Source organism: Moschus berezovskii, chromosome 27 (assembly GCF_049115385.1).
Source record: "Moschus berezovskii isolate FMDL1 chromosome 27, NW_MosBer_1.0, whole genome shotgun sequence".
Lineage (NCBI taxonomy): Eukaryota > Metazoa > Chordata > Mammalia > Artiodactyla > Moschidae > Moschus > Moschus berezovskii.
Window position 1 is genome coordinate 6,498,324 of NC_142486.1, and position 23,735 is coordinate 6,522,058.

General features: G+C 55.3%; 3 protein-coding genes across 9 annotated transcripts; 1 reads left to right on the plus strand and 2 right to left on the minus strand.

The window, feature by feature from the left end:
- The first annotated feature begins 245 nt into the window (after window positions 1–245).
- Window positions 246–15,450, plus strand: SRRT (serrate, RNA effector molecule). Of its 2 annotated transcripts, none has more exons than XM_055410140.2 (20): window positions 246–544; window positions 810–949; window positions 8,060–8,188; window positions 8,429–8,575; window positions 8,828–9,016; window positions 10,844–11,013; window positions 11,135–11,319; window positions 11,495–11,593; window positions 11,671–11,788; window positions 11,979–12,136; window positions 12,459–12,520; window positions 12,632–12,710; window positions 13,008–13,196; window positions 13,556–13,729; window positions 13,824–13,977; window positions 14,101–14,294; window positions 14,484–14,640; window positions 14,826–14,915; window positions 15,023–15,149; window positions 15,251–15,450. In XM_055410140.2, the coding sequence occupies exons 2-20, from the start codon at window positions 828–830 to the stop codon at window positions 15,324–15,326; spliced, it is 2,619 nt and encodes an 872-aa protein (XP_055266115.1). In that variant the 5' UTR covers window positions 246–544; window positions 810–827; the 3' UTR covers window positions 15,327–15,450. The 2 variants fall into 2 exon arrangements, with proteins under 2 accessions (XP_055266115.1, XP_055266114.1); XM_055410139.2 differs by having other exon boundaries at window positions 247–544; window positions 14,814–14,915.
- A 123-nt stretch (window positions 15,451–15,573) lies between these two features.
- UFSP1 (UFM1 specific peptidase 1) lies at window positions 15,574–16,522 on the minus strand. The gene has a single exon (XM_055410148.2). It carries the CDS (start codon window positions 16,248–16,250, stop codon window positions 15,822–15,824), a length of 429 nt encoding a protein of 142 aa, XP_055266123.2. The 5' UTR covers window positions 16,251–16,522; the 3' UTR covers window positions 15,574–15,821.
- Window positions 16,523–16,786: 264 nt separating this feature from the next.
- Window positions 16,787–22,746, minus strand: ACHE (acetylcholinesterase (Yt blood group)). 6 transcript variants are annotated; one of them, XM_055410145.2, is made up of 6 exons: window positions 22,613–22,746; window positions 21,350–21,511; window positions 19,959–21,048; window positions 19,107–19,591; window positions 18,165–18,334; window positions 16,789–18,039 (listed from the first exon to the last, which is right to left on the minus strand). In XM_055410145.2, exons 3-6 carry the CDS (start codon window positions 21,021–21,023, stop codon window positions 17,912–17,914), a joined length of 1,848 nt encoding a protein of 615 aa, XP_055266120.1. In that variant the 5' UTR covers window positions 21,024–21,048; window positions 21,350–21,511; window positions 22,613–22,746; the 3' UTR covers window positions 16,789–17,911. The 6 variants fall into 6 exon arrangements, with proteins under 6 accessions (XP_088689401.1, XP_055266120.1, XP_088689402.1 ...); XM_088833275.1 differs by having other exon boundaries at window positions 16,787–18,039; window positions 21,350–22,717; XM_088833276.1 differs by having other exon boundaries at window positions 19,959–21,045; window positions 21,350–22,717.
- Window positions 22,747–23,735: the final 989 nt, after the last annotated feature.

A 23,735-nucleotide genomic window follows, 5' to 3' on the forward strand; every position in this document is an offset into this window, starting at 1 on the left:
AATTAAACATAGGGGAAAAGCAGCGGAATGCCAACCGGTTTAGACTCCGGATACATCCGGGGAAGGGTGACCTTCGACCTCGGCGGGAGGAAGCGCTCCCTCACGGCCAGAGGCGGGAGGGGGGTGGTCTAGCGCCCTCCCGAGGCTTGGTCCCGCCCGGCTTCCGTAGCTCCTCTCGCCCGCACAGTTCTCGTTCCGCAGAACGCGCGAGACTTCTGGGTGCCCGCCCCTTCCCATCAGCCCCCGGTGCTCCCCGCCTTTCCCTCTCCGAGTTCGTTCTCCATCAGGCCCTGCTGGGTGCAGTTTGGGGTTCCGGGCGCTGTTCTGCGGGAGACGCAGGCGCACTTCGAGCTGCGCGCGCCGACCGTCCATTCTCGGCTGTCCCGGTTTCTTCGCGTTTATTCGGCCCGGTCGCAAAGAGCCCCTAGTTTCCCTCTCACCCTCCTCGCAGTCCCCGTCGCGCGCCCGAGGCAAGGGGCGGGCCCAGATCTCCCAGAGAACCTGCTGGCTGGACCGCGAGACTAACGGCCGCGACCGTTTCCAGGTAGGGGAGGGGCCTGGAGCGGGAAGAGCCGGGCTGGGGCGGGAAGCAGGGAGAGGGGCTGCGGGTGGGCGGGGAGGCCGCTGGGGGCGACTGGAGAGTCGGAGGCCTCCAGCCGCAGGGGCCGAGGCCTTATGATGGCGGGGTCGGCGGAGGGCTGGCCTTTGTGGAGGGAGGCGGGCATGCTGCTGCAAAGGGGGGTTAGGGTGGGGTCCTCTGCTCCTGCCGTCATTGTTGAACGCCCAGATTATCCCTCTCCGGATTCCAGGCCCCCTCAGCCAGCGCCATGGGTGACAGTGATGACGAGTATGATCGAAGGCGCAGGGACAAGTTTAGACGAGAGCGCAGCGACTACGACCGTTCCCGGGAGAGAGATGAAAGACGTCGAGGGGATGATTGGAATGACCGGTAAGACACAGTTTTTTTCTTAATTTCATCTCCCTGTTTTATTGTCGGGCATTCAAGTTTCATTGCATTTTTCTTAAAACTTTATTAGGTCGAGCCATATGAAATCGCTCGTTCTTGACTGTTTCATGTGGTTCGACTTCATTGCTCTATGGCTTAATGTTTGAAATGTCCGGAAGATTAGAGCAACTGAGGTAAGAGTTTGAGTAGGAAAAAGCAGTGTTTGTGTGTGCATTCTATTGTTTGTAAATCATACTCCTGGAAAGTTGACTCACAAAAAGCAATAAGACAGAGTTGGCTTGATTAGAAAGGTTATCAGACTAGTTCTCTATCAGGATATGATTAAATTTCTTGTAATAGTGTAGCCTGGAATCAGAGTTATTTGAACAGTCATCAGTTCAGTTCAGTTGCTCAGTAGGGTCTGACTCTTTGCGACCCCATGGACTGCAGCATAACAGGCTTCCGTGTCCATCACCAGCTCCTGAAGATTGCTCAAACTCTTTGAGTTGGTGATGCCATCCCTGATCCATGGATGGGATTAATTGATTAGGTTTGACATAGCTAGTGATTAGTTTTCTGGAGTAGATTAGAGTTGAGGTTTTTCCGTTAAATAGTTGCTATTTAAAGGAATTGAAGATTTTTATCTAAGGAACTTCACAAGTATCAGGTCAGTGAGTTGATATCACAGACTTGATTTGGGAACAGGTTATGAGGAAAAAAGTTTGAGATGGCTTATTGCGGTAGCGTTTATTCATTTAGTGTCATCTTGAAAAAGAAGTTCAGTAAACTGTTCAGTGTTTCACTCAATGTATCTCTTCACTGTGGAGACTGTCTGCGGCACCTTGTTTTCTTTAGTATTTTTCTAAGAAAGTCAGAAGATGCTTTTTTGGTAAGCAGCCTGGGGTGACCTCTAAAAATGGTGTGCTATTCACTTGACCCAGAAAACCCCACAAAATCATGCAGATCAAAAGGTTCATATCTTCGTGTTCACTTTAAGAACGCTCATGAAACTGCCCAGGCAGTTAAGGGTATGCGTATCTGAAAAGCCATCAAGTATCCGAAGGATGTCACTTTAAAGAAGCGATGTGTGCCATTCCACCGTAACGGTGGAGTTGGTAGGTGTGCCCAGGCCAAGCAGTGAGGCTGGACACAGGGTTGGTGGCCCAGAAAGAGTGCTGAATTTTTACTGTATATGCTCAAAAATGCAGAGAGTGATGCTGAACTTGCGGGCTTAGATGTAGATTCTGTCGTCATTGAACACATCCAGGTGAACAAAGCCCCCAGGATGCTGTGCAGGACTTACAGAGCTCATGGTTGGATCAACCTGTACATGAGCTGTCCTTGCCACGCTGAGGTGATCCTTCCTGAAAAAGAACAGCTTGTTTCTAAACCAGAAGAGGAGGCTGCCCAGAAGAAAAAGATATCCCAGAAGAAACTGAAGAAACAAAAACTTATGGCACAGGAATAAATGCCACAAAAAATTAATGCAAATAAAGGTGTAAAAAAATAAAAGTCAGAAGACAATCAAAGGCATTCTTCTGAATTCTGAAGATGGCCAAGGGATAGTTGTCTTTAAAGAGTTGACAGTCAGGGGCTTGGAGTGTGGGGCAAAATGGCCTTGGCTGTATGCTGTAAATGAATATATTTATCTATGAGAGGTCATGATGAAGAAGATGTGAAATGTTGAGGGAACAGATCTGAGGGAGGTGAGATGTGGAGATGATGTAGGGGAGGGTGACAGGAAGGGGACACTTAGCAAGGTTTGGAAAGATTAGTGGGAATTCCTCAGACACAGATGGGGTGTACAGCTTGGAGTTGGGGACATAATGTAGTTCACAGAAAAGAACATAGGTTCTAGTTTTTTTAGAGTAGTCGTTCTCAAAATCCCTCAGAGGTCTGTGAGCCTACAACTGTTTCTTATCTTTTAAAATTTTTTGTTCTTTTTTAAAAATTGTTTTTCATTATGGTTTATCACAGAGTACTAAATAGTTTCCTGTGCTATACAGTAAAACTTGTCGCTTACCAGTTCTATATATAATAGCTTGCACTTGCTAATGCCAAACTCCCACTCCATTCCTCTCCCGCCTTGGCAACCACAAGTCTGTCCTCTGTCTATGAGTATGTTTCTGTTTCATAGATATGTTCATTTATGTTATATTTTAGATTCAATATGTAAGTGATATCATATAGTATTTGTCTTTCTGAGTTACTTCACCTACTATGGTAATCTCTAGGTCCATCCATGTTGCTGCAATGGCATTATTTCATTCCTTTCTATGGCTAAGTGGTATTTCTTTGTGAATACTATACACCATGTCGGTTTATCCATCCGTCTGTAGGTGGTCATTTAGATTGTTTCCATGTCTTGGCTACTGTAAATAGTGCTGCTGTGAACATAGGGTTGCATTTATCTTTTTGAGTTACAGTTTTGTCTGAGTGATGCCCAGTAGTAGGCCTTCTCTGGTGGCTCAGACGGTAAAGAATCCGCTTGTAATGTGGGAGATCTGGGTTGGGAAGATCCTTGGAGGAGGGCATGGCAACCCAGTCCAGTATTCTTGCTTGGAGAATCCCCATGGACAGAGGAGCCTGGTGGGCTGCAGTCTGTGGGTTTGCAAAGAGTTGAACACGACTGGGTGACTAAGCAGGATTGCTAGATCATATGGCAGGTGTAATATCAGTCTTTTGAGGAACCTCCATCCTGTTTTCCGTGGTGGCTGCAGACAGGTTACATTCCTGCTAGCAGTGTAGGGGGGAGGTTCCCCTTTCTCTACACCCTTCCAAGTATTTGTTATTAGCTTGCAACTTTTTATAGCGACACTAAGGTAGTATCGCTTCTCTCATTGCATTGACAGTTGGTGCTTTAACAGTGGTGAGTGAAACCGCTGGTGCCCTGGCACAAATCAAAGCAGCAGCACCAGTTTTTAGTAAAAAGTTTCATGTACTGTCACTGATGAAGCAATAACAATTTTAAACTTCATTAAGTTAATTCTTCTTAATACAGTTTTTAATACGTGTGATGAATAGAAAGTATTTATAAAGCACTTCTGCATATAGTATCCCCTGGGCTTCCCAGGTGGCGCAGTGGTAAAGAATTGCCTGCAAGGACGGGGTTTGATCCCTGGGTTGGGAAGTTCCCCTGGAGTAGGAAATGGCAACCCACTCCAGGATTCTTATCTGGAAAATCCCATGGACAGAGGAATCGGGTGGGATACAGTCCATGGGGTGGAAAAGAATCAGACACGACTCGGCGACTAAACCTGCATGCCTGTAGTATAGTGGTTATCTCGAGGAGGAGCCTTTGTGGGATTTTGTTGCGAGCTGAATTAACAACACTGACCCCCCCTCCCCAACCTGTGAGATGCTGTTTTTGTTTTTTACTTGAATGGACGGCTGTCAAACAGCGCTTATTCATATTTGGGTTTTTGGTAGACATTTTCTTGGGAATAAAAGCTAAGAGAACTTGCTACTCTTGTTGTTTAGTCACTAGGTCATTTCTGACTCTGACCCCATGGACTGCAGTATACCAGGCTTCTCTGTCCCTCACTGTCTCCCGGAGTGTGCTCAAATTCATATCCATTGAGTTGGTGCTGTTGTCTAACCACTTGTTACTTTAGGGAAAATTGTCAGTTTTGTTGCCAATAAGAAAGTGGAACTTTCCAGTGAAAACTAAAATTCTGGAAAACTTTTGTCTACCAATGTCAATTTGTCAGCTTCCCATTGCTTTAAAGACTTTTATGGTGAGATAGGTAGTGATAGGCTTGATAAAGGACAGAAGTGGTATGGACCTAACAGAAGCAGAAGATATTAAGAAGAGGTGGCAAGAATACACAGAAGAACTGTACAAAAAAGGTCTTCATGACCAAGATAATCACAATGGCGTGATCACTGACCTAGAGCCAGACATCTTGGAATGTGAAGTCAAGTGGGCCTTAGAGAGCGTCACTACGAACAAAGCTAGTGGAGGTGATGGAATTCCAGTTGAGCTATTTCAAATCCTGAAAGATGATGCTGTGAAAGTGCTGCACTCAATATGCCAGCAAATTTGGAAAACTCAGCAGTGGCCACAGGACTGGAAAAGGTCAGTCTTCATTCCAATCCCAAAGAAAGGCAATGCCAAAGAATGCTCAAACTACCGCACAATTGCACTCATCTCACACGCTAGTAAAGTCATGCTCAAAATTCTCCAAGCCAGGCTTCAGCAATATGTGAACCGTGAACTTTCAGATGTTCAAGCAGGTTTTAGAAAAGGCAGAGGCACCAGAGATCAAATTGCCAACATCCGCTGGATCATGGAGAAAGCAAGAGAGTTTCAGAAAAACATCTATTTCTGCTTCATTGACTATACCAAAGCCTTTGACTGTGTGGATTACAATAAACTGCAACATTCTGAAAGAGATGGGAATACTAGGCAACCTGACCTGCCTCTTGAGAAACCTGTATGCAGGTCAGGGAGCAACAGTTAGAACTGGACATGGAACAACAGACTGGTTGCAAATAGGAAAGGGAGTGCGTCAAGGTTGTATATTGTCACCTTGCTTATTTAACTGATATGCAGAGTACATCATGAGGAACACTGGGCTGGAAGAAGCACAAGCTGGAATCAAGATTGCTGGGAGAAATATCAATAACCTCAGATATGCAGATGACACCACCCTTATGGCAGAAAGTGAAGAGGAACTCAAAAGCCTCTTGATGAAAGTGAAAGAGGAGAGTGAAAAGGTTGGCTTGAAGCTCAACATTCAGAAAACTAAGATCATGGCATCTGGTCCCATCACTTCATGGGAAATAGATGGGGAAACAGTGGAAACAGTGTCAGACTTTATTTTTTTGGGCTCCAAAATCACTGCAGATGCTGATTGCAGCCAGGAAATTAAAAGACGCTTACTCCTTGGAAGGAAAGTTATGACCAACCTTGATAGTATATTAAAAAGCAGAGACATTACTTTGCCAACCTGTTTAGTCAAGGCTGTGGTTTTTCCCGTGTATGGATGTGAGTTGGACTTTGAAGAAAGAAAGCTGATTGCCGAAGAATTGATGCTTTTGAACTGTGGTGCTGGAGAAGACTCTTGAGAGTCCCTTGGACTGCAAGGAGATCCAACCAGTCCATTCTAGAGGAGATCAATCCTGGGTGTTCATTGGAAGGACTGATGCTAAAGCTGAAACTCCAATACTTTGGCCACCTCATGCGACGAGTTGACTCACTGGAAAAGAGTCTGATACTGGGAGGGATTGGGGGCGGGAGGAGACTGGGACGACAGAATGAGATGGCTGGATGGCATCACCGACTCGCTGGACATGAGTTTGAGTGAACCCCAGGAGCTGGTGATGGACAGGGAGGCCTGGCGTGCTGTGATTCATGGGGTCGCAGAGAGTCGGACACGACTGAGCGACTTGAACTGAACTGAGGTAGTGATACTAAATGATTATATTTCAATACTATGTAATGAGATGTGCCAAGGTCCATAAAAGAGCAAAGTAGAACAATGAATTTTAATGTAGCAGAGTACAAAATATTCATTGATTTGGTTTCAGATTCAACATTGCAACTAGCCTTTAAGATACTATCTCTTACCAAATTTGGGGGAGTGTCAAAAACAGTGAATAGGGAATTCCCTGGCAGTCAGTGGTTGGTGACTCTGGGCTGCATTGCCGAGAGCCCAGGTTGGATTTCTGATTGGGGAACTAAGATCTCAAAAGCTGCATGGCACAGCCAAACCAAACAAACAGAATATCCCCAATAATCTGAAAAGGTTATTAAAGTACTCCCTTTTTGAAGTACGTATCACTGTGAGGCCAGATCTTCACATTTTCCAACCAAACAACATATCTTAACAGGTTGAATGGAGAAGCATATACCATGAGAATCCAGTTGTTTCCTTTAAAATTAACCAGACCTTGAAAAAATTTGTAAATAAAAAAAAAACAGTGCAACTTTTTTCATGGGTTTTTTTTTTTTTTTTTTGGAAAATAGCCATTTCTTGTACAAATATATAATTTGTATTACTGTGTAACTTAAAAGTTAATAGTATTTTTTTTCTAATTTTGAATACAGTTAAATGTTGATAAATATAACTCACATAAGTAAAAGCTCTTTAATTATTAAGAGTGTAAGGAGGTACCAAGACTGGACTACTGAGTTATCGCAGAGGATTTTCTTTCATTAAGATGGAGATGGGGTTCACTGGTGATTGGTAGAGAGTCTGGAATGGTCACCAGGAACCGAAGTGTTGAATTTAAGCAAGGGCATGACATGTTTGCATTTGTGTTTGAGAAAGAGCCCTTTGACCTTGGAGAGGAGGAATGGGAGACACCAGAGGTAGGGAATACAAACCAAGGCTACACTTAAAAGGAGAAGTGGCCAGGACCAGGGCATATGGACCTGGGCTGAGTTTATGGGAATGGCAGGGAAAAGGACAGCCTTTGTTGGGTTTGAGGCAGAGAATTAATAAGCTGATAACAAGTTAGTGGGGAGAGTGAACCTTGATAACTGGATGCGGGGCAATATGTTGGTGCAGCTGAAAGTGGGAAACTCTGAGGGCAGGGGGGCGGCAAGTTTGGGCCCATAGTGATGGAAATAACAGGTTTGATTCTGGTCACGTTGAATTGGAGGTGTCGGTAATAGGGGTTGGTAATGTTGGTCTGGAGTTCAAAAAAGGCCAAGCTGGAGGAAGAGTTGACGAGCCATCAGTTTGTGAGTAGTGGCTGCAGTGATGGAAGTGGACAAGTCTTTCCGCTTAGAGTGTTATTTTGGAATAGTTTCCAGCTTTTAGTCTGGGTGTCTCAGATCTAGTCCTTCAGCTACCTGATGCAAAGAGCCTACTCATTGGAAAAGACCCTAATGCTGGGAAAGATTCAAGGCCAAAGTAGAAGGGGCAGCAGAGGGTGAGAAGATTAGAGAGCATCATCGACTCAGTGGGCCTGGATTTGAGCAAACCAAGAGATAGTGAAGGGCAGAGGGGCACGGCGTGCTGCAGTGCGTGAGGTTGCAAAGAGTTGGACACGACTTAGCGACTGAACAACAAGTCGGATAGGATAGAAAGAGCCCATCCAGGACTGTGATCTTGGGATACCCAGCTGTGTCGTCGTGTTTACTGCCACTTCTTCTACCTCCAGAGAGTGGGACCGTGGCCGGGAGCGCCGCAGTCGGGGCGAGTATCGTGACTATGATCGGAACCGGCGAGAGCGCTTTTCCCCTCCCCGGCACGAGCTCAGCCCCCCGCAGAAGCGCATGCGGCGAGACTGGTGAGATGGCGGCGGTCTCTCTGTCTTCTCTGCGGGCCTCAGCTCTCCTCCCTCACTTCCGCTGAGAACTTTCTCAGTCATTTCCTTTGCTCAGAGTTCCCCTCAAGTCATCTCTTTTGGTTCCCTTAAGCCCTTGTGGGAGAGACCGCAGTCCACGTGCACCCCTCCCTCGGTCCCGTCCTCTGTCCTCTGGAGAGATGCTTGCCTTCTCCGCCTGACTTTTGTGTCCCCCACCCTCAGGGATGAGCACAGCTCTGACCCATACCACAGTGGCTATGAGATGCCCTATGCTGGGGGGGGTGGGGGCCCAGCTTACGGCCCCCCTCAGCCCTGGGGCCACCCAGACGTCCACATCGTGCAGCACCCTGTTCTGCCTATCCAGGCCAGGTGAGACCTGCGCTTCTGGGGGGGCCCGGGAGAAGGGGGGTCCACACTTGGGGATGGATTGGGGTGGCTGAAGCCAGGAGAATTAGGTTGGGCACATAAGAGCGCCAGTGGGTGGTGGCAGCCGTTGGTGCCTTGGGTGATGGTCTTGGTGGGTAAAGGGAGAGGGCAGCTGGCTGCCTTGGCCCCCCCATTCCCCCACCCTCTTCCTCCACATCCAAGACTTCCTGACTGATGCGTCCCCCGCCCCTGCAGGCTGGGCAGCATAGCAGAGATCGACTTGGGCGTGCCGCCCCCCGTGATGAAGACTTTCAAGGAATTCCTCCTGTCCCTGGACGACGCTGTGGATGAGACCGAGGCGGTCAAGCGCTACAACGACTACAAGCTGGACTTCCGGAGGCAGCAGATGCAGGACTTCTTCCTGGCTCACAAGGATGAGGAGTGGTGAGTGCCCCTCCTCGCCTGCCGTCCTGTCCCTGGCATGTTTCCCCTGGCCCTGCCAGCGGAGCCTGCAGCCCTGTCCTCTCCCCGTCTCCCCCAATCCAGCACTTCTGGGGGTGGGGGAGGGGAGTGTGCCAGCCCTGGCTGATGGGTCTCCTCACCTCCACGTCCGCCACAGCCCCCCCATCTCCCTTCCCCGCCATCCTCGGTGAGTGAGCCACCTCCAGGCAGCTGGCCAGAGCCACCTTTTCCTCTGGGGCGGCAGACACACCGCCTTTCCCTTGCCGTTCGGGGTCACCGCCATCCCTGATCGCTGGGACCCTGTGTGGCGGTGGCATTCTCCCAAAAGCAACGAGTGAATCCAGACAAGAAAAGCAAAGCTCTCAGGATCGTTTGACAGAAAAAGAATTTTGATTTTTTTTCCTTTTGTGGATGTTTTAATTTTAATCAACCATCTTTTCCCCCCTTCCTGCTCCTCCTCCTCCTCATCCTCTTTCTGCTCCTCCTCCTTGAAAAGAGCCAGAACTGGGAACTACACCCGCTCATCGACGGAGCTCGGAGCAAACCCACCTCCACCCCCACCATACCCAGCCCATACATGAGCCCCCTGGGCTGACCGCGCTGCCCGGGCCAGGCAGACAGGCAGGGCACCGTTGTGCACAATGCAGCGGTTTAGCTGAATGTGATTGCTCAGGCAGCTAGTCAGTCAGGGCCCCCACCGCGGAGTCCCGCGGGGGTGGGGCACCCGGGCCGGGCGCCCCAGCCAGGAGCCAGCCGGTGGCCCACCAGCCAGCATGGGCCCTGGGCGCGGCTAGTTAAATCTTGAGCTCTGTTTGACCAAGCAGCCAAGGTAAAGATCCTGGAGGTGACGCCTGCGGCTTTCCCTTCCTCTCTGCTCAACTTGTGGTTCTGTTCTGTCTCTGTCTCCTCTTTCTTCTTAACCCATGTCTGTGTCTTACTCGCTCATAAACCTGTCATTCTTTCTCTGCCCCCGTTCTTGCTCCTGTCTAACACTTCTTTCCCCTGGGTTTTTGTTTTTTCCTACTTTTCGTTTGGTCTTTAGTTTTTCTCCTTTTGTTCTGGGACTTTCTCACACTTTGCCCTTTCTTCTTTGCATATCCTAATTTCTTCTGTCCTTCCCACCCCTCCTGCCCAGGGTCCTATTTTAAGTGTTTTCTTTTTCATGCTCTAACCTAACCCTCTGTCCCTGTCCTCTCTTGACCCCTGTGGGCAGTGCCTGAGGTTATAAGGGCACTTCAGTTTCTCCCTTGGTCTCTCCTTGTCCCTTCACCAGCTGCTTATCTTCCCTAGGGGGGAGAAAGGTGTTCTGCCTTTTGTGGCTTTTCCTTTCTGGTGATTTCAGGTTTCCCTGTCTTCCACCAAGGGATGGAGGGAGCTGGTGGGAGCAGTCCTTTTAATGATTTTAGTCTGGGGTTGGCAAGGAGAGGGAGGTTCTTTGGGACCTACTGTTTCTTTAGTGTTAGTTACTCTGGGAAACTGTGGGAAACTACACTCCTTAAACTTTGTGTTTCCCAGACACTTTGGGCAGTCAGTCTGCTTCCAGCCCTGATGCCCCCTGTAGTCATACTCTTTCCAAATCCAGAGCTCTGAGTCCCTGGCTTGCCCCCAGATCTTCTCAGAGCATAACCTCTGGTTCCTTCCGGGGGGGTGGGTGGTTCAGGTGCACCCCCTCCCCCGATCTCAGCTTTTACGGCCTTCTATGGGTGTGAGAGGATGGGGGCTGTGCCCTGGCTTTCCCGGGCCCCTCCCCATGTCCTGGCTCTGGCCCCCAGTGACTGTTTGGCTCTTCCCTCCCCGCTCCTTTCTCAGGTTTCGGTCTAAGTACCACCCAGATGAGGTGGGGAAGCGTCGGCAGGAGGCCCGAGGGGCCCTGCAAAACCGACTGAGGGTGTTCCTGTCCCTCATGGAGAGTGGCTGGTTTGATAATCTTCTGCTGGACATAGACAAAGCTGACGCCATTGTCAAGATGCTGGATGCAGGTGTGTGGATTGGGAGGGGTGGACTTGTCTGGTGACCAGGGTCTTGGCTGAAGATGAAAGCTGATAGAAAGCCAGAAGGCCAGGACCCTTGGATTGTGACCTCTGCTCCCTGTGTTGGTAGCTGTGATTAAGATGGAAGGAGGTACAGAGAATGATCTGCGGATCCTGGAGCAGGAGGAGGAGGAGGAACAGGCAGGAAAGCCTGGGGAGCCCAGCAAGAAAGAGGAAGGCCGGGTTGGACCAGGCCTGGGTGATGGAGAGCGCAAGGCCAATGAAAAGGACGACAAGAAAGAAGATGGCAAACAGGTCTCAGTGCTGGGGCTTCTGGCGCTGTCTGTGAGGCCTGGGGGGTGGGAAATGGGGCCTCTTCAGGGGGTGGGCGAGAGGCGAACTTGTGGGCTGAGCTGCTGGAGGGTGGGCAGAGCCCTCTGAAAAAGGCTGAAGGAGAGAGATGTTCCTGGTGATTTGTCTCTACCTATAGGCTGAAAATGACAGTTCCAGTGATGACAAAGCTAAGAAATCTGAAGGCGATGGGGACAAAGAAGAGAAGAAGGAAGACTCTGAGAAAGAAGCCAAAAAGGTAGCTTCTCGCTTGGATAAGGTTGCAGTCGGGGCTGGGTCCTGGTACCTGACTCCCCTTTGCTGTGGGTCTCACAGAGCAGCAAGAAGCGGAACAGGAAGCACAGTGGCGATGACAGCTTTGACGAAGGCAGTGTGTCCGAGTCGGAGTCAGAGTCTGAGAGTGGCCAGGCCGAGGAGGAGAAGGAGGAGGCTGGTAGGTTTTATTTTCAGTCTCTTCCTACTGACGGTGCTGGGGAGGGTGGGGGGCTGGTGTGGAGGCGAGAGGTGGGTGAAATTGATAAAGAGGGGGCCTTTTGGGAGAGACTGGCTGGGGGAGGCTTACCAACCTCTCCTCCCCTCACCCAACAATCAATGTTTGCCAACTCCCACTGCTCCCTGCATAGATGAAACACTCAAGGAAAAGGAGAAGCCCAAGGAAGAAGAGAGGGAGAAGCCTAAGGACGCCCCTGGACTGGAATGCAAACCCCGACCCCTGCATAAAACATGCTCTCTCTTCATGCGCAACATCGCGCCCAACATTTCCCGGGCTGAGATCATTTCTGTGAGTGGGGCAGGGATGACATCCAGGCTTTGGGTGGGGACGGCAGGGAGAAGAGGACATGGCACTGCTTCTGATGTACATACATCCCTATTTCGCTAACAGGGAGGTCCCTTTCCTCTGGGCCCATGGCCTTCAAAGAGGCCAGCCCTGACTGCAGCATTTGCTTTCAATTGCTGCTATTCTTAAGCCCTTGTATTGTTTTTTTTCCTCCTCCAAGGATAGATGAAAAGGCAGTTCCCCAGGGTTCTAAGGACATAGGGATTGGAGGAAGAAGGAAATTGTTGAATCACTAGGTAGGGTTTCTGTTTCTTTGCTTTTCCAGCTTTGTAAACGATATCCAGGCTTTATGCGTGTGGCGTTATCGGAGCCCCAGCCGGAGAGGAGGTAAGGACGGCGGGGAGGTGTGACCCTGGATACCTTGAGGAAAAGGTTTGGGGAAGATGAGTGGCCAACATCACCTCCATCCCAGGATTATGTGGGCATTTTCTTGTTCAGGTTTTTCCGCCGTGGTTGGGTGACCTTTGACCGCAGTGTGAACATTAAGGAGATCTGTTGGAACCTGCAGAATATCCGAGTGAGTGCTGGGAGTGGGGCTGTTGAGGAGGAGAAAGTAGGGCCTTGCGTGCTCCGCAGTCTCGTTCCTTTGTTCATTGACGGCTTCATCCATCCAGTCCGTACTTCATGCATGCTGTCTGCTCGCATGGACTGCGTGCAGTTGTCTCTGGGTGTGGCCCTGAGACTGTTTGGAGTGAACAAGAGATCCTAGTTCCTGTCCTCAGGGGGCTCAGTCTGATCACTAGCGTGCTCAGTTGGGCCAGTCTTTTAGTGGCTTTTCTCGGGCGAGTGTTGGTGAGCTTTCGGTTCCCTCCAGCTCCGGGAGTGTGAGCTGAGCCCTGGCGTGAACAGAGACCTGACTCGTCGCGTCCGCAACATCAATGGTATCACCCAGCACAAGCAGATCGTGCGCAACGACATCAAGCTGGCAGCCAAGCTGGTCCACACACTGGACGACAGGACCCAGCTCTGGGCCCCGGAGCCCGGGACTCCTGCCCTGCCAGCGGTCAGTGACGACTCGGGGAGGTTTTTACCACCTTGTCAGCTGTGGGCACCTCTGGCCTTACCTGATCTGTAGCACTGACCCCTTGTACGCACCCACGTCTTTGCCCTTCTCCTGGGCAGCATCTTCAGCTCCAGTGAAACAGATTGACGTTAGTGATTATTTATGGGCTAAGGCAGAACAGACACGTAAATGTAATATTATTTATTATAAATATACTATATTAGATATAATAAGGGAGAGGTAGCAGACCAGCTGAGTCCTGAGCTCCTCTCTGCCCCACTTTGCCGTTTCCAATGCGAAGGTCCCTAGGCTGCCCTGTGTTTTGTCTGCCTCTCTCACGTCACCTCTCACCCTTCTAGAGTCTGCCCTCGCAGAACCCGATCTTGAAGAATATCACTGACTACCTGATTGAGGAGGTGAGCGCTGAGGAGGAGGAGCTGCTGGGGAGCAGTGGGGGGGCCCCTCCCGAGGAGCCTCCCAAGGAAGGGAACCCTGCAGAGATCAACGTGGAGCGGGATGAGAAGCTGATCAAGGTGCCAGTGGGAGTGGAGCATGGGGCATGGGAGAGCCTGGCTCGGGCAGTAAAGGGGCAGGAGTCATGAACTCACTGCTTCTCATTTTTCTTAGGTTTTGGACAAACTCCTTCTCTATTTGCGCATCGTGCATTCCCTGGATTATTATAACACGTGCGAGTACCCCAATGAGGATGAAATGCCCAACCGTTGTGGCATCATTCACGTTCGAGGGCCCATGCCACCCAACCGCATCAGTCATGGGGAAGGTGAGTTCCCCGCCCCCCATCCTGGTTTCTCTTGCTCTCAGCTGCCTCTGGCCTTGGTTCTGCCCTGGTAGTAGTGCTCTGGCTCCCTTCTCCAACCTGCTCCTGTCTGTATCCCAACCACAGTCCTAGAGTGGCAGAAGACATTTGAGGAGAAACTGACTCCACTGCTGAGTGTGCGAGAATCTCTCTCAGAGGAAGAGGCCCAGAAGATGGGTCGCAAAGACCCTGAACAGGAAGTGGAAAAGTTTGTGACTTCCAACACCCAGGAACTGGGCAAGGATAAGTGGTTATGCCCTCTCAGTGGCAAGAAATTCAAGGTCTGTGATGACAGAGTTGTGTTGTTAGGACAGTGGGAAGAGAGGGTTGAGCCAGGAAGCCTCCTCAAGCCTGGGGAGGAAGTGCTCGCTGGGATTGGGGAGGGGAGGACTGTCCTTGAAGCTTGGGTCTGGGCAGTGGGGGAGCCCACACTGTTCAGTCTGCCCTGATCCCCTCTTCTCTTCACCCAGGGCCCCGAGTTTGTACGTAAACATATCTTCAATAAGCACGCAGAAAAGATAGAGGAAGTGAAGAAGGAGGTAGCCTTTTTTAACAACTTTCTCACTGATGCCAAGCGCCCCGCTCTGCCCGAGATCAAGCCGGCTCAGCCACCAGGCCCTGCCCAGAGTAAGATACGATCCGTGAGGGTCTGACCCATTCCCTGTCCCTTGACTGTTCAGACTCCTGGTTCTAACTGGTGAGACCTAAGTTTCTACCCCACTCTCAGGCCATATTACTAAAAGCGAGTTCTCTCCCCCGCCCCCCCCCCCCCGCAGTAATTCATGTTCCTGTCCTTGTTGTACTCCCCCCAGGTCTGACCCCGGGACTTCCCTACCCACACCAGACTCCCCAGGGCCTGATGCCCTATGGTCAGCCCAGGCCCCCCATCTTGGGCTATGGAGGTAAGTGTAAGAGGGAGTTGAAGGACTTTAACTGGCTCTGGGAGAAAGAAAACTTAGGGTATAGTTGAGGTCACAGTGTGTCAACTCTGTACTGGTCTTTCTCCTAGCTGGTGCTGTTCGCCCTGCAGTCCCCACCGGAGGACCCCCATACCCCCATGCTCCCTATGGTGCTGGCCGAGGGAACTATGATGCCTTCCGGGGCCAGGGAGGTTACCCTGGGAAACCTCGAAACAGGTGAGAATGGGCTAAGATGGTTACATTTTCTTGGCCCTCTGCAAACTCCCTTTCAGAGACCCTCAGCTCTAACCCCACCTGAACTCTTTGCGACCGCACAGGATGGTCCGTGGAGACCCACGGGCCATTGTGGAGTACCGTGACCTGGATGCCCCAGATGATGTGGACTTCTTCTGACTCACCTACTTTTCCTCACTCCTGGCATCATCTGAACTTGTGGCTGCCTTGTCTTACCCAGCCCTGAGAAGTTTTTGTACGTTCAGCCCTACTGCCAGTAAAAGCACTTGCGTGGTGACTCTTGGCTTAGTATATATGAGGTGTTCATTGCTCAGTTGTGTTTGACTCTTTGTGACCCCAGTTCTCCAGGCAAGAATACTGCAGTGGCTTGCCATGCTCTTCTCCAGGGGACCTTCCTGACCTAGGGATCGAACCTGGGTCTCTCGCATTGCAGGCAGAATATATATATATATATATAGTACAATATAGACCTCCCCGAATTCTCCAAAATTGCAGGGGCTGTGGTTAGCTGGGTCTTGCCCATTTATTGACAATAAAGGTCCCAGGCTTTGCTGGGACATCCTGGGGTTCTGACATTAGGCAGCCTCTGCCTTTGAGATGAGGGTGGATGAATGTGTACAGCGCTAGAGGCTGCTCAGTGCTGGGAACTTAGCCTCAGTCCAGGGCATGGTTCTGCTCTTCGGAGTTACAGCTGGTCATGCACAGGTTGTAGAAGGAGTGGGGGTCAAAGGCTGTGCTTACCTCTTGCCAGCCCACCCAACCAGCAGCCTGTAGTTCACTGGGGTCCTTCGGAGCACCCCAGCAGTGAGGGTCCAACACCAGGACATAGGCTTCGGTGCCTGGGCCCAGGCATACTCCCAGCAAGGCCTTGGACTGGGCATCTGCATCCCCGCCAACCATTACAGGCCCCCCGCCCCCCGCGAAGTGGGAGTACAGCCTCTCCAGTTCCCCCTGAAGCCCTGCTCCACGGGGAATGTGACACAGCCGCCCTTGGGGCCCCCCGAAGTGGTCCAGGCAGAGGCTGGCTTCTACACAGCCGATCCAGCTCTGAGAGCCCCGGAACCCGGGTGGCTTGTCGCCCATGTCCTCCAGGGCCGCCTGCACTGCACCCAGTTCGGGTACGCCCACGGGCCGGCCCTCTGGCCACGAGAACAGCGTCTGCAGGGTGCGGTAGCCACATCCCCAGCCGCGGTCGTCCACTCCGTCGCAGCCATAGTGGTAGTAGAGGTAGTGGCCCGAGAGGAGGGCCAGGCGGGTGGGGCAGCGGTTGGGCAGGGCCAGGCCCAAGTGGACGTCCTTCAGCAGCTCCAGGGCGGTGGGCGGGAGCGGCGGTTGTCGGGCCAGGCAGGTGCGTCCTCCAGGCAGCGCAGCGCGAACACCAGGTTCCAGCACTCCTCCTCCGCCCCGAGTCTAGTGCTGACCGCAGGCAGCACCGGCGCAAGGGCCCCGGGATCGCTCGTCCGGCCCCTGGTAGCAGCGCATGGCGCGATCGCGGCGGTGAGGACCAAGTAGGTCCTCGGGTCTCCCACAATGCACCGCCTCGCCCGCGCCGGCCGGCCTCACTGCGCAGGCGCGAGCTCCTACCCGCGGGCGGGCCCTACCGGCTGCGACGGGGAAGACTACGCTGTGCCCAGCATCCTCTCCCCGCTCCGACTTTAGCACCCACCCCTTTATTCACTCCGCCCCAGTGGTTGGAGCATTCTGCCCGGACCCCGGCTCCCCAGTCGCGCACACTCCCGTGGCTGTTAACAGTTTATTGGCAGCCCAGAGGGCGAAGGCACCGCAGGGGAGGGGGCTCGGCCCGAGGCATGCAGAGGGCCGGGAGCCCCAGGGGAAAGTCGGGGGTGGGTGGGCAGGGTCTAGGTATCCTCCGTGTAATAGCCCAGCCCATAAATAAATAGTATATACAGCTGAGGGGCCAGGCGGAGCGGGCAGGGCAGGGGATGTGGGGGTCCCGCCTGGGTCACAGGTCTGAGCAGCGATCCTGCTTGCTGTAATGGTCAAACTGGTTCTTCCAGTGCACCATGTAGGAGCTCCAGCGATGGAACTCGGCCTTCCACTGGCGCTCCGCCTCGTCCAGCGTGTCTGCGGCCAGAGTGCCCGGCAAGTGGGGGGGAGAGGACATGGGGAAGAACGGGAACGAACATGCGGGGATTGGAGAGGGGGTAGCGTGAGTTCAGAGAGGACACGGAGAATGCAGGCGACCACGTCGGGTGGTGGAAAGAGGATCAGGAGAATATGCGAAAGACAAGACCAGAGGGCGGGCGAGGGTAGAGGCGGAGCCAGAGAAGGATGGCGGTAAGCAGGAGGGAGAGGAAGAAGATGACCGGAAGACAGGAGGACCGAAGGGATCAGAGGAGGAGGTCCGTGGGTTGGTGGGGAAAAGAGAAGAGACAGAAATGGTTGGCGTTTATAGCTCCACTAGGGGGTGCTATCTAGCCCCAGGGCCTCCCTCACCCCCCAACACCGAGCTCAGGCTCCAGAGAATAATTTTATAAAAAAAAAAAAAAATTGGCTTTTTCATTTCCATTTAAACAATGACGGTGTGTGGGTCCCTGAGATGGGTCGCCGGTGTACCGCCCCCCCCGCCCCTCCCGCCATTCCCTGTCTAGTTTCAGTTTCTCGGTTTGAGGAGGGAGGGGGCGCTGGGTCTGAGATCCCTGAATGAGGCCCTTCCCCACGATCCGACCACTCTTAGAGGAGGGGGTGGGGGGCCCTGAGGCCTGAGCGGGGACAGGCCGTGGTCACAGCCGCAGGAGCCGGGAGAGGAAGAGAAAGAGGAGGAGAAGGAGGGGCAGGGGGAGGCCGGGCGTGGGCCTCGGGGCCGCCTCCCCGTGGGCGGGGCCTGAGCAGGTGCAGGGGGCCTCCGAGGCTGGGGGGAGAAGAGAGGGGTTACACCCGGCCGGCTCCCAGCCCCTCTCTCTCTTTCTCCACGCCCCTTTACGCCCCCCGCCCCCCCCCGCTCCGCCCCGCCCCTGCCCGCAGGCCCCGGCGTACCGGTGGCGCTGAGCAGTTTGGGCAGGAAGCGATTCCAGAAAGCGCAGGCCTGGGCTCGCAGCCCTCGCCGCACCTCTAGCGGCCGCAGATTCAGGCTTACGTACTGCTGCGCTCCCGCCGTGTACGGTGGCCACTGTGGGGCTTTGGGGTCCCGTGGGTCATTGGGGTCTCTGCGGAAGGAAAGGGGAGGCTCAGCCCCTGGGGGCTGGGGAATGGAGATGGGGAGTAGGAGGGGGCAGCCTGCTTCCTGACCCCTGCCCTGCCCTCTTAGGCTCCGGGGAGAGCCCATCCCCTCCCTCCCGCCACCTCATTAATGCTTTCTCTTTTCCAATATGCTCTGTCTTCTGGGCTCTTTCCCTCCCTCCTGCCCTCTCTTCTGTTGTTCCTATTCTTGTTCTTTGGGTTTTTTTGGCCACACTCTGCATACAGTAGTTCCACACCCTCTGCTGTGGAAGCCGGAGGTCTTAACCACTGGACCATCAGGGAACTCCCCGTTGTTCCTCTTCTTTACCCTCAATTATTTCTGCTTCATCTTTGTTTCTCCCATTTAAACAATTGCTATGGTTTACTGAGCCCTTTCTCTATGGCCAGGCCCAGTCACAGCTCTAGGAGCATCATTACTTGTGCCGACACCCAGGTGATGGGGATATTCGACAGCTAATAAAGTCATCACCGGCCCAGCTGGTCCGGTTCTACGGTTCTACATGCTCCTGTCTGCTACGGTGACTCCCTCACCCCTCCGCTCTGTCCTTGTATCACCAGGACCTTGCCTTCCTCCTTCCCTTCTCTCGGGGTCTCCTTTATCAGTCTCTCTCTGCCTCTTTGTCTCCTTTCCTTTGTGAACTTGCCCTCTCTCTTTGGCTCTTTGTTTCTGTGTCAGCTTATCTCCCTCTCTGTTTATCCCTGGCTCCTGGAGGCCCTCCTTCCCTCAGCACCACTGACCCTGTGCGGGCAAAGTTGGCCCAGTATCTCATCAGTCGCTGGGCAAAGGTTCTCTCCTCGACGGTGTAGTTGAGTGAGGGTTCCAGGGGGAGCCCGAAGATGAACTCGATCTCGTAGCCGTGTGGCACCCCCATCCAGAGGGGCCAGGAGAGCGTGGATGCACGGTGTTCAAAGATGTAGGCATAGACGCGAGCGCCCTGAGCGGCCAGTCGCCCAGCCAGCTGGGCCACGGGGCACACGACATTGTGGTCGCCCACCACGTCACTCAAGGCCTCCCTCAGGCGTGCTGGGTCCTCAGGGTGCAGCCAGTCTGTGTAATGCAGGACCACAGCCTCGGCAGCCAGGTCACTTGCCTGGGGGACCCCGACCCGCACCCCAGCCAGGAACTGGGCCCGGCTGATGAGAGACTCGTTGTCTTTGCTGAAGCCTGGGGCCCCATAAACCAGAAAATAGGAGCCCTCATCCTTCACCACACCCACCAGCACCTGGGGGGACAGGATGGAGGGATGCGGGGGGCAGGGGAAGCACAGACAGACAGGCAGACAGAAACAGATGGACAAAGAGCCAGAGAGACGAAGAGTTATAGACCCAGAACCAGGGAGGAAGAGAGTTTGAGATTGGGGAAGGGAAAGAGAGAAAGAAAAATATACCCACATTTCCTTTCCTCTCTGTCCCTCTGACCACCCTGGGATGGAGCCCTTAGGGAAGAGGAGGGGGCCATGGGGCCCAGAAGCCCAGGGCTCTGGAAGTGGGTCTGGAGGCACCCTCAGGCCTGGGTCCCCAGGGGGAGGGGCGGGTGGGAGGACAGGCCTAGTTGAACCAACCAGCTCCACCTCTCTAGCCACTAGTCACCTGCAGGCCGTGGAAGTCGCCAGCATCGATGAGGGCCTCGGGTGTGTCACTGAGGAAGTCTCCATCCACCACAGGCACGAAGGAGAAGCGGAAGACGCTTTCCTGAGGCAGCACGTGCCACTCGTGGTCCACCAGGTCCTGAGCTGGCCGTGTCCGCAGGCAGGCCACCAGCTCTGTGTCATTGCCACCAGCCCCACCCGGGGGACAGCCCACGAGGCGGGCCAGCAGCGTGGCCCTGCGGCGGGCCTCTCCTACGCCCACCGTGGCCCAGGGCCCATTGGGTGCCCCGCTCTGCAGCACGGCCCTGTGGAACAGGCCCCGGCTGGGTGGGGACAGCAGGTGCATGCCCACGGAGGCTGCACCTGCACTTTCCCCAAACAGAGTCACTGATGTTGGGTCCCCCCCGAAGGCTGCCACATTCTCCTGCACCCACTGCAGTGCCAGCCTCTGATCCAGTAGCCCCACATTGCCTGGGGCCTCCCGGCTCCCCGGCAGGGCCAAGAAGCCAAAGGCGCCCACCCGGTAGTTCATGGACACCAGCACAGTCCCCTCGGCCTGGGTCAGGAAGCGGCCATCGTACACGTCCAGGGAGGAGGCCCCGCTGTAGAAGCCACCCCCGTAGATCCAGACGAGGACAGGGGTGGGGGATGAAGGCCGGGGGTATGGTGTCCACACGTTGAGGTAGAGGCAGTCCTCGCTCAGCTCCCGGTTGGGGTTCCACATCTCGGTGCCCTCAAAGCCAGGGTACAAGGTGTCCACGTACTGGTAGCAGACGCGTTGGAAGGCTGTGGCATTCAGCACCCCTGGCCAGGGCCGCTTGGGCTCCGGCGGCAGAAAGCGACGGGGGCCCACAGGTGGCTCTGCGAAGGGGATGCCCAGAAAAGCAGAGACAGGGCCCCTGGGGGCCATTAGGCGGAGGCCCCGCAGCCGGCCCCCACGCACCATCACCAGCAGCTCTGGGTCCTCCGGGCCCTCAGCCTCTGCCCCTCCTCCCAGAAGGAAGAGGAAGAGAAGGAGCGGGGAAGCCAGGGAGGGCGTGTGCAGGGGACACCACGGGGGCCTCATGGCTGCCAGGGCAGGCAGGCGTCTGCTGGGAGAAAGAAAGGCAGAGGGTGAAGGCTCAAGGATGCCAGGAGAGAGGAGATGATTAGGTAACACTCTTGCCCAGGGGTTATCACTGAGCTGCAGAGGAGGTGGGGCAGTTTGGCAGAGAGGAGGAGAGAGTGGAGGGAGGGAGGAAGACAGACAGAGACAAGGACATAGAAGCTAGAGGGGACAGAGATCAGGCACACGCACGCGTGCACACACACACACACACAAATGCAGGGAACAGAGACAGACCTGCCCAGCAATACCCTCCTCCCCTGCAAGGCAGAACCCACTGCCCTCACCTCCTTCCCCCAGTGGAGCGCCTTGGGCCCAGTGGAGGCACCACAACTAGAGGCGGCGGGCCACCGACAGGGGCGGGGCCCTCACTGACGGGAGGCGCCCGATGGGGGAACTTGAGGTGGCGTGAAGGCGCAGCCTCTCCTGCAGTTGGCCAGGGCCGGGCCCTGGAGGGGTATGGGTTGGGCATTCACGGTGTGGGAGTCACAGGCCCCGGGGTACCCCAAATCCTGCCTACTCCATACCCTGCTCCACCCAGCCCCGCCTCATCCACTGTCTGACACAGCGCACTGGTACCGGCGGGTGCCCGTCTACTGCGCACCCCTCTCGCCTAGCTTCAGACAACAGGCTCGCCAGCCCTGGCCCCCCAGGTCTTAAGTCCTCCATCCATCCGATGCTGCGGTGCACGCTGCCGCCGGCGGGGGGCAGTAGAGACCGAGAAAAGGACGGCGCTCCCCGCCCCGAGTCCAGGAGCCGGGAACTTGGGGCGAGGGTCTGGGGGCTCGCGAGCATTGCCGAGGGCTCTGAAGGGCGAGCTGGGACGCCTGTATTCTCGAAGCTCCGGAGATCCCCGGCTGCAGGGGCAGGGGCTCTATTTTGGGGCAGCAGCTGCTGCGGTTCCGGCATCTCCAGCCAAGGGATCAAAATTCCCCGGGTCGGAACTCCCCCCCTCTCCCGCCGGTCACCCCTCACCCAGCCCTCGCCGTCCTGAGCTGGGTGGTGGTGATGGAGATTAACTAGGAAACCCGAGTGGGGCTAATTATAACTCGGGGCTTCCGCTAAGCCTCCCCTATCCCCAAAATAGAGACGGAGTCCCCGCGGGAGGGGGACGTCTGCGTCTGGGAGGGGGCTTCGGCTGGCGCTGCGCAGGGGCACTGGGGTCGCGGGATCCCGGAGGACCCAGCCGCGCTCCAGGAACCTGCGCAGCTCAGATTCCGCCCCCAAGCTGGGGGCGTCTTCCGGGGGGCTCCCGATTTGGGAGAGCGGGGGCAGCGGCGGTCGGGGGTCCCCACAGGAACCCGGGAGCAGAGGCGGCGGCGGGCCCTGCGGGCTGCCTGCTCCCGCGCGGGCAACCGTAAGTATGCGGCGGCGGCGAGGGAAGAGTTAAGGATGAGTGTGGGGCGGCGGGGGGCGTCGCTGGGCAGGCCCTGGGGCGCGGGGGGCGTCCCGTTTGGGGGCCTGGGTCCCTCGGGGAGCTCGCCGTACCCGGGCCGCGGGATGGACCGCTGCCGGGAGTGGTGGGGTCCCGGGTGGGGCGGGAGACTCACCTGAGGCGGCCGGGCCGGGCCGGGCCGGGCCACGCCGGGAGCTGGAGGCGGCCGATGTTCCCCGGCGCAGGCTGAGCCGACTCTGACAGCCGCCGCCTCCGGCCCCCCGCACACACCCCCTCCGGGCCGCTCGGCGCCCCCGCCCGCCCCCGCCCCTTGTCTCCGCCCCCGCCCCTCCCCGCCTCCCCCGGCTGCCACCTCCCCTCCTCTCCCTCCCTCCGAGCCCAGACCCAGAGACCCCGGGGCCCAGACGGGCTCCAGTGACAGGCGCCGACAGACGGACAGACACGCGCTGACAGACACGACCGAAAGCGCCTCAGCGGCGGGGCAGACACCCACAGGGACAGGCAGACGGACAGAAGCCCGCGGAGACAGACACGTGCGGACGGCCTCCCGCAGTGACAGCCGGAGACAAACGCAGTGACCGACACTCGCGGACGGACGGACACACTTGGACAAGTCGGGGCTGGGGGCCAAATAAATGAGCATCCCTGGCCACGACAGCGCGGGGGTGGCGTGGGAGGACCAGCACGCGGAAACTTGGCTGACGACCCTCTCAGGGGGCCGGGAAACACTAGCGGAGGAAAGGTGACACCTGTGGGAATAAGGCTATGAACAGCAGATCAGAACGGGATAGGGAGTGGACCCCTCAAGAGGGAGGCGACCCCTCTCGGGAGGGAGAGGTGACCCCGGGACGCCCGACAAGGCAGGCCAATGTGGTGGCACGCGAAGAGGCTGCGGGGCGAGGCGGCATTCCGCCGCCGCCGCAGTGGAAACTTCCGGAACCCCCGCGGGTGGGTTCGCGCCGGTTCCCTGACGGGTGACCTCGGACTTTCGTCACGAGGGTCCGCTCGGGGCATGACATCACCAGGCCAGGCTCTCATTGGTCGCCGCGGCCGGCAGGTGGGAGCGGCCTGGCCCGGGCGCCCCCAGCCGGGTCGGAGGCGCCTGGGCCGCACAGACCACCCGCCCCCCTGCCCCCACCCAGGTCCCGCCCTACAGGGAGTCACCCATGGGGACGGTGCGGCCACGGCGGCGTCCCCGCGCCCGAGGTGAGGTGGGAAAAGTGGGCAGCGGTGTGCTCACGCGAGCGCGCCGCACGTGAGCCCCTTCCTCTCCTGGG